The sequence below is a fragment of the Panthera pardus genome, unplaced genomic scaffold, assembly GCF_024362965.1.
Source record: "Panthera pardus isolate Hobbes unplaced genomic scaffold, ASM2436296v1 HiC_scaffold_12, whole genome shotgun sequence".
Classification (NCBI taxonomy): domain Eukaryota; kingdom Metazoa; phylum Chordata; class Mammalia; order Carnivora; family Felidae; genus Panthera; species Panthera pardus.
Window position 1 is genome coordinate 97530487 of NW_026526677.1, and position 12072 is coordinate 97542558.

At 49.3% G+C, this 12072-nt stretch overlaps 1 protein-coding gene across 2 annotated transcripts in view; it reads right to left on the reverse strand.

The window, feature by feature from the left end:
• The window catches only part of POU2F3 (POU class 2 homeobox 3), a 78951-nt gene that overhangs the window by 42149 nt on the left and 24730 nt on the right, over nt 1–12072 (reverse strand). For both annotated transcript variants that reach the window (XM_019468865.2, XM_019468866.2), the window contains exon 3: nt 6126–6160. In XM_019468865.2, the coding sequence (XP_019324410.1) occupies nt 6126–6160 (35 nt within the window). The remainder of the gene's footprint in view (nt 1–6125; nt 6161–12072) is intronic.

Here is a 12072-nt window from a genome sequence, read left to right on the forward strand (position 1 = left end):
GCTTCAGAAGTCACCAGGACAGAACAGCTTGAGGCCTCCTAGGTGCGCATCTGCCACTGTGGGCTCTCCAACCCCCGGAAGCTAGTTCTACTTCCCGACGTCCTTCTGAAGCTAGCTGTTGGTCCAAAGAGCAGGGAATGGAAACGGGGTCCTCTGGGCTCCTGAACTCAGTGACAGGGCACCCAGCCCCTCTACTCTCTCGGACGAGTCCTTCTCCTCTTCTGGCCACACCTTCTAGTTGGGTCTGCCCTCTGTCCATGTTCTCTCTTTTCTGTCACCTATGCTGATGGCATCTCCTATCCCTCCCCAGGCCCACACCCAAGGTCTCCATCATCCCCCAAAGCCTTCCTTTCACACTGTCTCCATTTTAAGCCAGCACCCCACCCCTTTGTCGCCTCATGTCCATATTTCCTTCATCTCCTTAATTCCAACTTGTCCCCCGGCTACAGCAATCTGGCATCTGCTCTTACCACGGCCACCACAATAAGGCCATTGCTGCTCTTGTCACTGACAAACCAGAACCTGTTTTCAGGCTTTGGGCTCTACAGACACTGGGGCCTGTCCCCACTGTCATGAAAATCTCTCCTTTGTGGGTGTGGTTCTCCTCCTGTCCCCCTGACCATTCCTTCTTCTTCTTGTCCACAGGCACCCACTCTTCTGTCCCTTTACGTGTTTCTTCTGTGGGTCTTCCCAGGGTCCCCATCCCATTCTGCATACCATGTCAGGGGACCTCATGGCCTCCCACCATTTCAGTTAACATGATTCCATGGTGACTCCCTGATATGCATCCTGACCTGTGCCCCAGGCTCCGGGTCCCAACTTCTCACCGTGTATCGGTACCTATAGCCCATCATCTGCCCCTTCCTCCTCCTTCTACCATCTGGACATACTTGCTCCCGCTCCTGGCTTCTTGATCTCTGCTTGCAGTCTCTCTAATGCTTAGCATCCCGAGCTAGAAACCTAAGAAGCGTGCTGGACTCTTCCTATGTCTTTGCTGTCTGCGTCCAACCTGTTGCCCCAATCCTCTTGATCTTCTATCAGATCTCCCTCTTGAACTTGGTTCTCTCCACGCATGCTGACATAATCATAAGAACAGCAAATACTTACACAGCACATACGTTCTAGACCCTTGTCAAAAAGGTACACACCCTCTCATTTAACCCTCACAACAACCTTGTGAGATAGGTACCGTTATTCTCCCCTTTTTCCAGAAGAGAAGGTTGATTTCTCTTAATGTTTTTATTTATTTTTGGGAAAGAGAGAGAGAGAGAGAACACACATGGGAGAGGGGCGGTGGGCGGGGGGGGAGGCAGGGGATCCGAAGCAGGCTCTGTGGTGACAGCAGAGAGCCCAATGTGGGGCTCAAGTTCACAAACCATGAGATCATGACCTGAGCCGAAGTCAGACACTTAACCAACTGAGCCACCCAGGTGCCCCTCCAGAAGAGGAGATTGAGATTCACATAGAAAGTGAAGAATTTGTTTAAGTTTATTTATTTATTGAGAGAGAGAGAGCGCGTGCACAGAAGGGTCAGAGAGAGAGAGGGAGAGAGAGAATCCCAAAGCAGGCTCTGCATTGTCAGCACACAGCCCTATATGGGGCTCAAACTCACGAACCCTGAGCTCATGACCTGAGCCAAAGTCTGATGCTTAACTGACTGAGCCACCTAGGTATCCCAAAGGTGAAGCATTTGCCCCAGGCCACACAGCCAGGATTCTAACCCAGGCAGTCTGATTCTGTGTTCGTGTGCTTGATCTCTTCGCCATAATCCCTCTCCTTAGCTTTGCCTGCTTCTTCCTACAACAGCAACATTCCATCAGGCCTCTCCTTCGTCCCTCCTTCCCTCCTCACCCACCCCGCCTCTAATGCCCTTCCATTAAATGAGACTAGTCACCCTGGAAAATGTCTAGTGGCTCCCTATTGCCCACAGGAGAAAATGCCTTGCTGGGCGTTCAGAGTTCTTCACAGCCCGGCCTGACCCACAGTCCTGCCTTCACCACCCCCCGTCTGGGCCCATGCTGATCTTCTCACACTTGCCCTGAAGCCAGGCCTTTTTGCAAGTGAGCTCTCACACTCACCGTCTCCTAGGCCTAGAATATTCTTGCCGCCCTACTCTGCCAGTCAAACCCCCTGCTCTTCCCTTGGTCACCCGCTTCAGACCTCATCCCCTTGGTGCTGTGCTCAGGCGGTATCAAGGAGCTCACGGAGCCACGGCATAATTCTGCAGTTTGCCTCCTTACTCACGACACCCTCTCGCTCACGCTTAGGAACGACCAGTCCTTCAAAGAATGAACGATCGGCCGCCGATCCAGGCTGCTGGGTCCTTCCGCCTCTGCCCCTAAATTTCCAATGATTCTTTTCACTGGATCACACAAAATCGTAACGACTGGAAAGATTTCATGGGACTCAGTTCTCCCCCACCCCTCTCTACGGCTCAGGGTGAAGAGCTGGGCACCCTCCTCCCTATTTCTTTTCAAAGAAAAAAGCAAAAGGAGGGTGGGAGTCAAACCAACCAGTCAGAACAGGGCATGAGAAAAATGAGGGAACGGAACAGACAGACTGCGGGAGCCTGAGAGATCACCTCGCGCAGATTTCTTTATCTTATCCGAGAGGAAACCGCGGCCCGGAAAGATGGAGAGGTTTGTATGAAGGACAACAAGTGGCACGGACACCCGGATGTCCGGCTCCCTGTCTGGGGATCTGGCCTTAACCTCTTGCCTTTCCACTCGCTTGTCTTCCCTAGGGAGCGCAGAGGGAGCTCAGAGTGGCACTGCTTCTGGGTCCCTGGATCTTCCCACAACTATCCCCCAACCCCGCTCAGGCGGCTTTCCTGGGACCAGGAAGTTAACAGATTCAGCGCAAAATTTCCTGATGAGCCAATGTCCCTTGCTCCTGCAGCTACAGGACTGCCCTCTGGCCGGTCCTGACTGCAACTCCCAGTTGCAACAGCTGGCCTGAGGCTTTCCAACCTGGGCTTCAGCGAGGGCAGTGGCTCATCTTTTGCTCTCCTGTGTCTGCCAACCCCTTCTCTGTCCCATACCGGCCGCTCCTACGCAACCGCTCTTTCTTCCCTTCCCCACACCCTCCGCCAGCCATTTCCTCCCAGTTAGTCACCGTGAGGTCATGCTCAGCCTCTGGCTCCCAGGCCTCTCCCTGAGGACGGTGCGTGTGCCGGGAGAGGAGAGAGACCGTAGGGGAGGATGTAGCAAGGCATCAGGGGAAAAATGGGCTCTGGAGTCAAAGGGATGGGAGTTCAAATCCTGGCTCTGCCAGCTGGTCAGTCATGTGACCTTTGGCAAATTATCTACTCTCCCAAATCCTTTGCAAAAAAAAAAGGGGGGGGGGGTGGCTGCCGAGGAGGCACCGTCCTCTCCTGTCTGGCGGGGATGGTAACACTTGTAAGGAGCCCAAAGTGCCTTGCGTCGAACTTGGATGTTGGTTTACTTCGCCCTCACGGTGAGGTGTGCAGGTGGCCTGGAGACCCCGGGTGTCCACCTGGAGGCCTGCAGGCGAGCTCGTGTGAACGTGAGGCGGTGGGGCTAGGTATCTGATGGCTTCAAGGGACAGAGTGACACGTAGCAAGGGGGGGCCTTGTGGGGCCCACGGATGTGTATGCTCGTGAGCAGAGGGCTCCGGCATGAGCGTGTAAAGGAGTGTGACCAGGCTGAGCCTCTTTCTCCAAAACTCCCCCCTTCTTGAAAGGAAAGATATGTCATGTCCATTCTTATCAGTAATGAGAAATCCAAAAACCCTTTCCAGGGGAGGGAGGGAGAGAACAACCCACCCCGTGGGTCTCATCTAAGCAGAGGAGACTCAAGGCCCACTCCTGCCAGAAGCCAGCAACTGTCTCCCGACTGGTGGAGAAGCCACACCCCAGAAGATGTTCAAAGGGTCAGGGGCCTCTCTGCAGGCTGCCTAGGGCCAGAGGGGCTGTCCCCCAGCCTTGTCCTAAGCACGAGGGTTTCTCAAGCTTCCAAAAGATCACACAGGCAGCCAAACCCACCAGGCCTGTGGAGCAGGCCACCTCCAAACTGGGCTGGTGTGGTCATATCTCGGTGTGGAATGGGCCCCTCCCATGCATCTTCTCCAAGGGCCTTGGACAGTGAGACGTGGGCCCCAGGCCGCCATCCTGAGTCCTCAGGGTGGAAAACACAGGGCACACGCCACATCCCAACCTGCTTAGGACTCTCCTTCGGGATCACAGAATCCTTGGGAATCTCCTCCGTCCTCCTGCCCTTAAAGCAAACCTGGCAAAACCATCCCCCAGAGAAGAATCTGTCTCCCATTTAAAGACCAGGGGTGAGAAGCTGATTCTGCTATCTTTCCCTTGGCCATTCCGGTGTTTAATCAACCAGGTTGGCGGCAATTTCTTCCTTGAGGCTGTCTCTCTAACTGAAGGCTCTTTCTGTGTCGGGCCTCAAGTTCAGAGAGTCGTTAGCAAACTTCCCCAGCGAACAAAATGCACAAAAGTGACTGCCTACCAGGTTTTGGCTGACGACTCCAGAGTATTCCTCTCTCTGACCACGAGGGATGCACCCAGAAAGTACCCAGCCCTTTAGAAAACGTTAGTAGTGGCTTCAAATCACGCTCTAGATAAAGGAGAACATATGCCTGAGTCTGCTCTCCAGTCCCACCCCAGGCTGCCACCTAAACTTGGACGGAGTATATCAGAGCAGGAGGGAGCCCGTGATTATCCGATGCACCCCCACATTGGGATTGTCTTCCCTTCCAACCCACTCTTCTCTGCCTGACAAACTCCTACTCACCCTTTAGAGCCAGATTCAAGTATCACCTCCTCTGTGAAGCCTGCCCTGAGCTCCCAGGAAGAATGAACTCTTTGCATTTCTGGTTGACACACCTTCTACCTACTTGCAGTGAAGCAGGGATGCGAGCGTATAATTAATTATTCCCTTAGGAGTCTCTCTCTGCTCCTCCCTCCGCCTCTCCTTCTCTCTCTCTCTTCCACTCCCCATACTAGACTATAAATAAGCTCCTTCAGGGCAGAGACCACGTCTTAATTTTTTTTGTGTTCCGACACCTGGCATAGTACACAGGCGCCCCACGCCGCCCCCCGCCCCCGGCAAATGGAATAAATTAATTGTTTTGTTTATTTATTTATTTCGAGGGAGAGAGAGAGAAAATGCATGAATGGGGGAGGGGCAGAGAGCGAGGAGAGAGCGAGAATCCCAAGCAGGCTCTGCACCATCAGCAAGGCGCCCAACTCGACTCGGGGCTTGAACCCATGAACCACGAGATCATGACCTGAGCCAAAGTTGGACACTTAACCAACTGAACCACCCAGGTGCCCCGGAATAAATTAATTTTTCAGCTGACCCCACCTTAGCTCTCCTCCCCCCAACATATCCTCCCACATCTGCTCTGACATCACGCCCTGTCCTGGTCCTCTCCCCTAGTCTCGCCACCAGCCCCTGATCTCAAGGGGAAAATCGTCCCCCCCCCCGCCCCCAGCTCCATCCTTCCATTTACACACCGCAGCCATCCACCCTGCAGTCTGTCCAACTCCACCTTCCCACCCCTGAAGCTCCTCCCCCGCCATGACTAACTCGAATCCCACCCGACTTGGTTTTCTTTAAAGGCGCCAAGCTTGTCTACATCGTCCCACTGAGCCAGGCTCGATACTCCGTCCTGGGCTCTTTTGTTCTGTTCCCCCCTGTCCTGTTCCTTCTCTTCTCCTTTCAATCCCTGAGGAACCCAGGCACCCCATCTTTTGCGCCTCCATGAATTCCTCTCCGCACAGTCGGTCCACACCCACAGACTCGCTCGAGAGTCAACTGAGGCTAAGCTGTGACAGGAAGAGAGCTGCCATTTTGCTTCTGCACCACATCAGGCATATGCTTATTCCTCAATAATTGTCTCCACTTGTCAGCACTCTTTTGAGGGGGATAGTGAAGAGGAGACCCCAACATTGGATTATGGATTGGGGGAGGGGGTGGACACAAAGGCTCTTTATAGGACCCGTCTAAGCCTGAAAGCTACAGAGTCCATAAATAAACACCCTCAAACTTGAAATAATCTTTGTATCTCCTGCACCTGATGAAGTGTAAGTAGCCCCCCCCCCCCCCGCTCCCAAACATTTATAAAGGTTTTCTTCTGAAAATCCTTACCTGCCTGTTGAAATCTAGGCCATTTCGATCATTTCCTGAAAGAGATAAAAACGAAAACATGAATTGCTAGCAGGACTGGAACAGATAGAAGGTCAGGAAGGAATGGGGATGTTGGGAAGGGCTTGTCTATGTTTTGAAAAAGAACCCCCGTTTCCCCCGTGGCCAGGATCCTCCACTTATCCTGTTTCCTGGAGACGTCTTTGGAAAATCTCCTCCAGGGAGGTGAACAACCAGGAAGACTGACTTGTCAGAGGTCACAAAGAGTCAACTGGGATTGAAATTGCCATCCCGGAGACATCCACTCCCTCACACAGAGATATGGCCTACGCTTTTGTGGCTAAGCCAGGAGTGACCAGCCACGGGTCCGAACGGAGCTGCCCTAAGAGGTTCCTCCACTATCCCAGCCCTCCTGGGGTGATGGCATCTAAGTCATGCCAGGTAGACAGGTGTCTGTTCTGGTTTTCTCCCCTCCAGCTTTCATTTCCTGTTGGCTTGTCTCTTCTCTTTTATAATAACTGTTGGGTTGAACAAGTAAAAATGTGTGCTTAGTAGAGAAAAATATGTGGGACAGAGAAAGTATAAAGTAGCAGAAAAAAAAATCACTCTGCTGAGAGGCAGCTGTAATTAATATTTGGGTATACATGATGGTCTGTTTTTATACTTGTTTTTCCTCATTCATATTCACCACTCTGTATAAATTTTACTCTGCTTTTTCCAGTGAACATCATTAATATTTCCCCTATACGATTAAGGAGCATCACAAATCTCTTTTTCTCCTGTGCTTGCAAACATCATTTTTAATGGTTCCCTAATATTCCTTTCTGTGGACCATAACTTGCTTAAACATACACCTATTGTTAGGGGGCTTGCTTCCACCGTTAGCTACAATAACAGTTTCCCTCTCCTATAACTCTAGGTTACGAACCGCCAAACAAGCTTCCTTTGTGCCCCACGGCTCTGTAATAGCAAGAAAAATGACTATTTACTAAATACATACACTCAGAGCCTAGCACTGAGCCTAGTACATAACAGGAGTTCAAAATATACTGGTTGGATCAAAGAATAAATGTGCAAGTGAATGAATTCAGAACTTCCCATCAGAAAATTCTGCTCATTAGCTTAGGAATGGAGTCCCAGTTTCTTAGCACAACGTATAATTCCCCATGTGACTTTCCCTCATAATCCCACCTCACTCCCCCCTGTCCCCACCAGGTATCCTGAGCTCAGGTGCAAATACACCAAGCCTATCTTGTTTCCACGCCTCTGTGCACTGCGCCATTTTGCAGAATCAGTCCCCCTCCGCTCTGGATTCCAGGAGCCCTAGCTACCACCACATGGCCCATCAGACCACTCCTTCTTTGTCTGTGTGCTTCTCTCTCCCGCTAGCCCATGAGTTCCTTGAAAATGGGGACATGACAAGAAAGGCACACTGCGAGACGTGGAGTGACCTCTGGATAGCAGCCTGACCTTGAGATCAATTAAGAGGATATATAAAATCTGCAAAGGGGTGCTAAAGGTAGGAAGGGCCCACAGACTGAAAGTGGTTGTGCATAGAGAGGCGGACTTGAAGGCAAAGTTGCTTTTATCCTTTTTTTTTTGAGGTATAACTGACGTATAACATTATGTTAGTTTCGGGTGTACCACGTGATTCACTACCTGTATACACGGTGAACCGAGCACCACAACAAGACCGAGTGATATTCATCACCATATATAGTGACACATTTTTTTTCTCGTGATGAGAATTTTTAAGGTCTACTCTCTTAGCAGCTTTCAAACACGCAATGCCGGATTATTAACTATAGTCACCATGCTGTCCATTACATCCCCAGGACTTATTTGTTTTACAACGGGAAGTTTTGTTTTGAACCCCTTTTAGCCATTTCACCTATCCCACCCCTCACCTCTGGCAGCCACGAATCTGTTCTCTGGATCTATGAGCTTGTCTTTTGGTTTTTTCGTTTGCCTGCATTTTATTTTTTTTTAATTATTTTTTTTAACGTTTATTTATTTTTCAGACAGGGACAGAGCATGAACAGGGGAGGGTCAGAGAGAGAGGGAGACACAGAATCTGAAACAGGCTCCAGGCTCTGAGCGGTCAGCACAGAGCCCGACGCGGGGCTTGAACTCACAGACCGCGAGATCATGACCTGAGCTGAAGTTGGCCGCTCAACCAACTGAGCCACCCAGGCGCCCCGCATTTTAGATTTCACGTATAACTGAGATCATATGGTATTTGTCTTTCGCCGTCTGATTTATTTCACTCAGCATAGTGCCCTCAAGGTCCATTCATGTTGTCACAAATGGCAAGATTTCATTCTTTTTTATGGCCAGATAATATTCCATTATATATATATTACAATATGTTTAGTATATATATATTATATATTTATTATATATTTTATTGTTGCTCATATATTTTATTTTTATATTTATTATTATATAAAACTTAGGGGCCCCTAGATGGCTCAGTCAGTTGACTTCAGCTCAGGTCATGATCTCACAGCTTGTGGGTTCGAGCCCCACGTCGGGCTCTGTGCTGACAGCTCAGAGCCTGGAGCCTGCTTCAGATTCTGTGTCTCCCTCTCTCTTTGTCCCTCCCCTGCTCATTCGCTGTCTCTGTCTCTCTCTCTCTCAAAAAACAAAAATTAATTAAATACAATATAAAATATTGTATGTATATATACACACATATTAATAGTATATTATATATTATATATTATACAGTAATATTATATATACATATATATGTACATATATATACACAAGTACACATATGTACACATATACATATGTACATATATATGTATATATGTGTGTATATATAGTATTTTCTTTACTTATTCATCTGCCAACGGGCACTTAGGTTGTTTCTATCTTGGCTATTGTAAATAATACTGCATTGAACATGGGGGTGCAGATATCTTTTCGAATTAGTGTCTTCATTTTCTTTGGATAAATACCCCAAGGTGGAAATGCTAGGTAATCAGGTAGTTATGTATTTTATTTATTTTTTAATATATATATACATATTTTTTGATGTTTATTATTTTTGAAAGAGAGAGAGACAGAGCATGAACGGGGGAGGGTCAGAGAGAGAGGGAGACACAGAATCTGAAACAGGCTCCAGGCTCTGAGCTGTCAGCACAGAGCCCGACTCAGGGCTCGAACTCACAAACTGCGAGATCATGACCTGAGCCGAAGTCGGATGCTCAACCAACTGAGCCACCCAGGTGTCCCTGTATTTTATTTTTTGAGAAGCTTTTATCTAAAAAAAAAAAAAAAATCCTTTCATGACATTGTAAAATAGGCCTAATGAGGACTAATTTTAAAATCTGACAAAAGAACAACTTCATTCATTGAACAAGCATTTACTCAGTACCCTCGAGGCACCAGGCACTGTTCTAGGCACTCGAACTACAGCACTGGAGAAGAAAGATGGAAGTCCCTGACTTCTTTTCTAGTTGAGGAGACGTAAAAGGAATGGGAAAACAAATACATAACTTCCTTCGGAGATAGCTACAGTGGAGAACAATAATACACGGTCAGGGGAAGAGTCTGTCAGAGGCTGTTCCTAGGCAGGTGGTCTGGGAAGGCCACACAGGGGACCTCATGCTTTCATTGAATGGGGTAAAGACCCAACCTTTCAAAGGTCTCAGGACGATCATTCCAGACATGAGTATCAGGGCCTAAGGCAAGAGCAGGCTTGCATGGGCTGAGGAATAGTAATGAAGCTGGCATGGGTGAAGAATGGGGTAACCAGGGGCAAGATGACGTGGCTCTGGCAGACAGGTCACGGTGAAAGCTTCAGCTCTCACCCAAGGACAATGGGAAGTGATGCAGGATTTGAGCAGAGGAGTAACACTGCAGGTGTTTGAACCCACCGCGATGGGCTGGTAGGGGGTTGGAGAGCAGGGAGGAAGACCAATTGAGTGGGACTGCAGTGGCCCAGGGGAGAGAGGGTGGCAGGGTGCGTGGGACAGTAGCAGTGGAGGTGGTGAGAAAGGCCTGGATTTAGAAAGCATTTTGAACTGATGGCTGACAGGACCGGCAGGTGGATGGGCGGTGTGGTGCAAGGAACGGAGAAGAATCAAGGATGATTCCTAGGGTTTGGGCTTTCTTGACGGGATCAGTGGTGGTGCCATTACCTGAGATGGGGGTAATCAGGGAAGGGGAGGTCAGTGGTAGGGAATCAAAAGCTACATTTTTGAATGTGTTAAGTTTGAGATGCCAACTAGGTATCCCAGGAGAGGCGGGGAAGTGAGTTTGGACTCAGGAGAGGTGTGGGGTCAGAAGTATAAATTGGGTAGTTATCAGCATAAAGGTGGTACTTAAAGCCATAGGACTCAGTGAGGTTACAAAGGAACTGAGTCCAGATGAAGAATAATAAAGTGGTCAAGGTTGGTATGAAGAGGGGGAGCCAGCAAAGGAGACTGAGAAAAAGTGAGCACTCGAGTAGGAGGAACCCCGGGCAAGTATGGTGTCTGGAAGACAAGAGGGGAAGATGTTTCCAGAAGGAGGTAATACCAAAATGAGAAAAACGGTGGAGGGCCAAGACAGTTGACTTGGAGGAGGTCATCAGTTTTGGGGACAATTAAAAAAGGCCTTTGGGGCGCCTAGGTGGCTCAGTCGGTTGAGCGTCCGACTTCGGCTCAGGTCACGATCTCACAGTTCATGGGTTCGAGCCCCGCGTTGGGCTCTGTGCTGACAGCTCAGAGCCTGGAGCCTGTCTTCGGATTCTGTGTCTCCCTCTCTCTGCCCCTCCCCTGCTCATGCTCTGTCTCTGTCTCAAAAATAAAAAATAAATAGTAAAAAAAAAAAAAAATAAAAAAAAAAGGTCTTTGCTTCCGATTTCCGCGAATGCAATTATCGTGTTGTTTATGAGATCCACAAAATGCAAAAGATGAGCAAGCAGAATTCAGAGATTAATTTTAAAACCCACCAGCCAACAAAATTAACAACTGCTCTTGCCCGGAAGGTTTGCCATGGCCTTCTCAAGAGGCCTCTTCTCATGAGGATGCCTCTGCTGCCCTCGGAGCCTGGCGAGAACATTTCTCCTTCTCATCAAATTCACTCTTACCTGCATCAGTATCTCTGCCTCATCTTCTTTGAATCCCAGGCCAACTGAGTGAGGTCCCTGGGCTGGCCAGGCCCTCCCAGGAGACGGGCCCCATGACACTCCAGCAGAGCAGAATGTCTGAGCTGAGCCATACGTAGTAAGGGCTCAGCTCCCCAAAGCGATTCCTGTTTTGATTCTGATCCCATTGCTAATGTTCTAGATTGAGAGATGACGGTGAGCCATTCCCAGGACTCAGTTTATTCTTTTTTTTTTTTTTTAATGTTTATTTATTTTTGAGACAGAGAGAGACAGAGCATGAATGGGGGAGGGTCAGAGAGAGGGAGACACAGAATCTGAAGCAGGCTCCAGGCTCCGAGCTGTCAGCACAGAGCCGGACACGGGGCTTGAACTCACGGACCGCGAGATCATGACCTGAGCCGAAGTCGGACGCTCAACTGACTGAGCCACCCAGGTGCCCCAGTTTATTCATTTTTGACACAGTGAGGAAGCTGCTGCTCTTTCACAGAGAAAGGAGGGGATGTAATTACCATATTATGTGAAAGAGTGGTCCACAGTGACCAGGAACTTATCTGATACCCCTTTGTGATGCCCTGTGGAGGAGCAGGAGGGCGTACTTGGAAAACAGTCGCGGACTTGAAGTCAGAGAACTAAGGTTCAAGCCTTGGCTACATCACTCCTGAGCTGTGTGAGTTTGGTGGAGGCAGCCAGCCCCACAGCCTCTGCCTTCTCGATGGGAAAATAAGGTCATAATTCCCTCTCCACCCGTTTTCTAGGAATATAGTAAAACTCAAGTGAGATAAAGCTGGCAACCGTGCCTGGTGACCTGGGAGGCGCTACCCAGGTGTAGACCTGGGCTCCAGATATCCT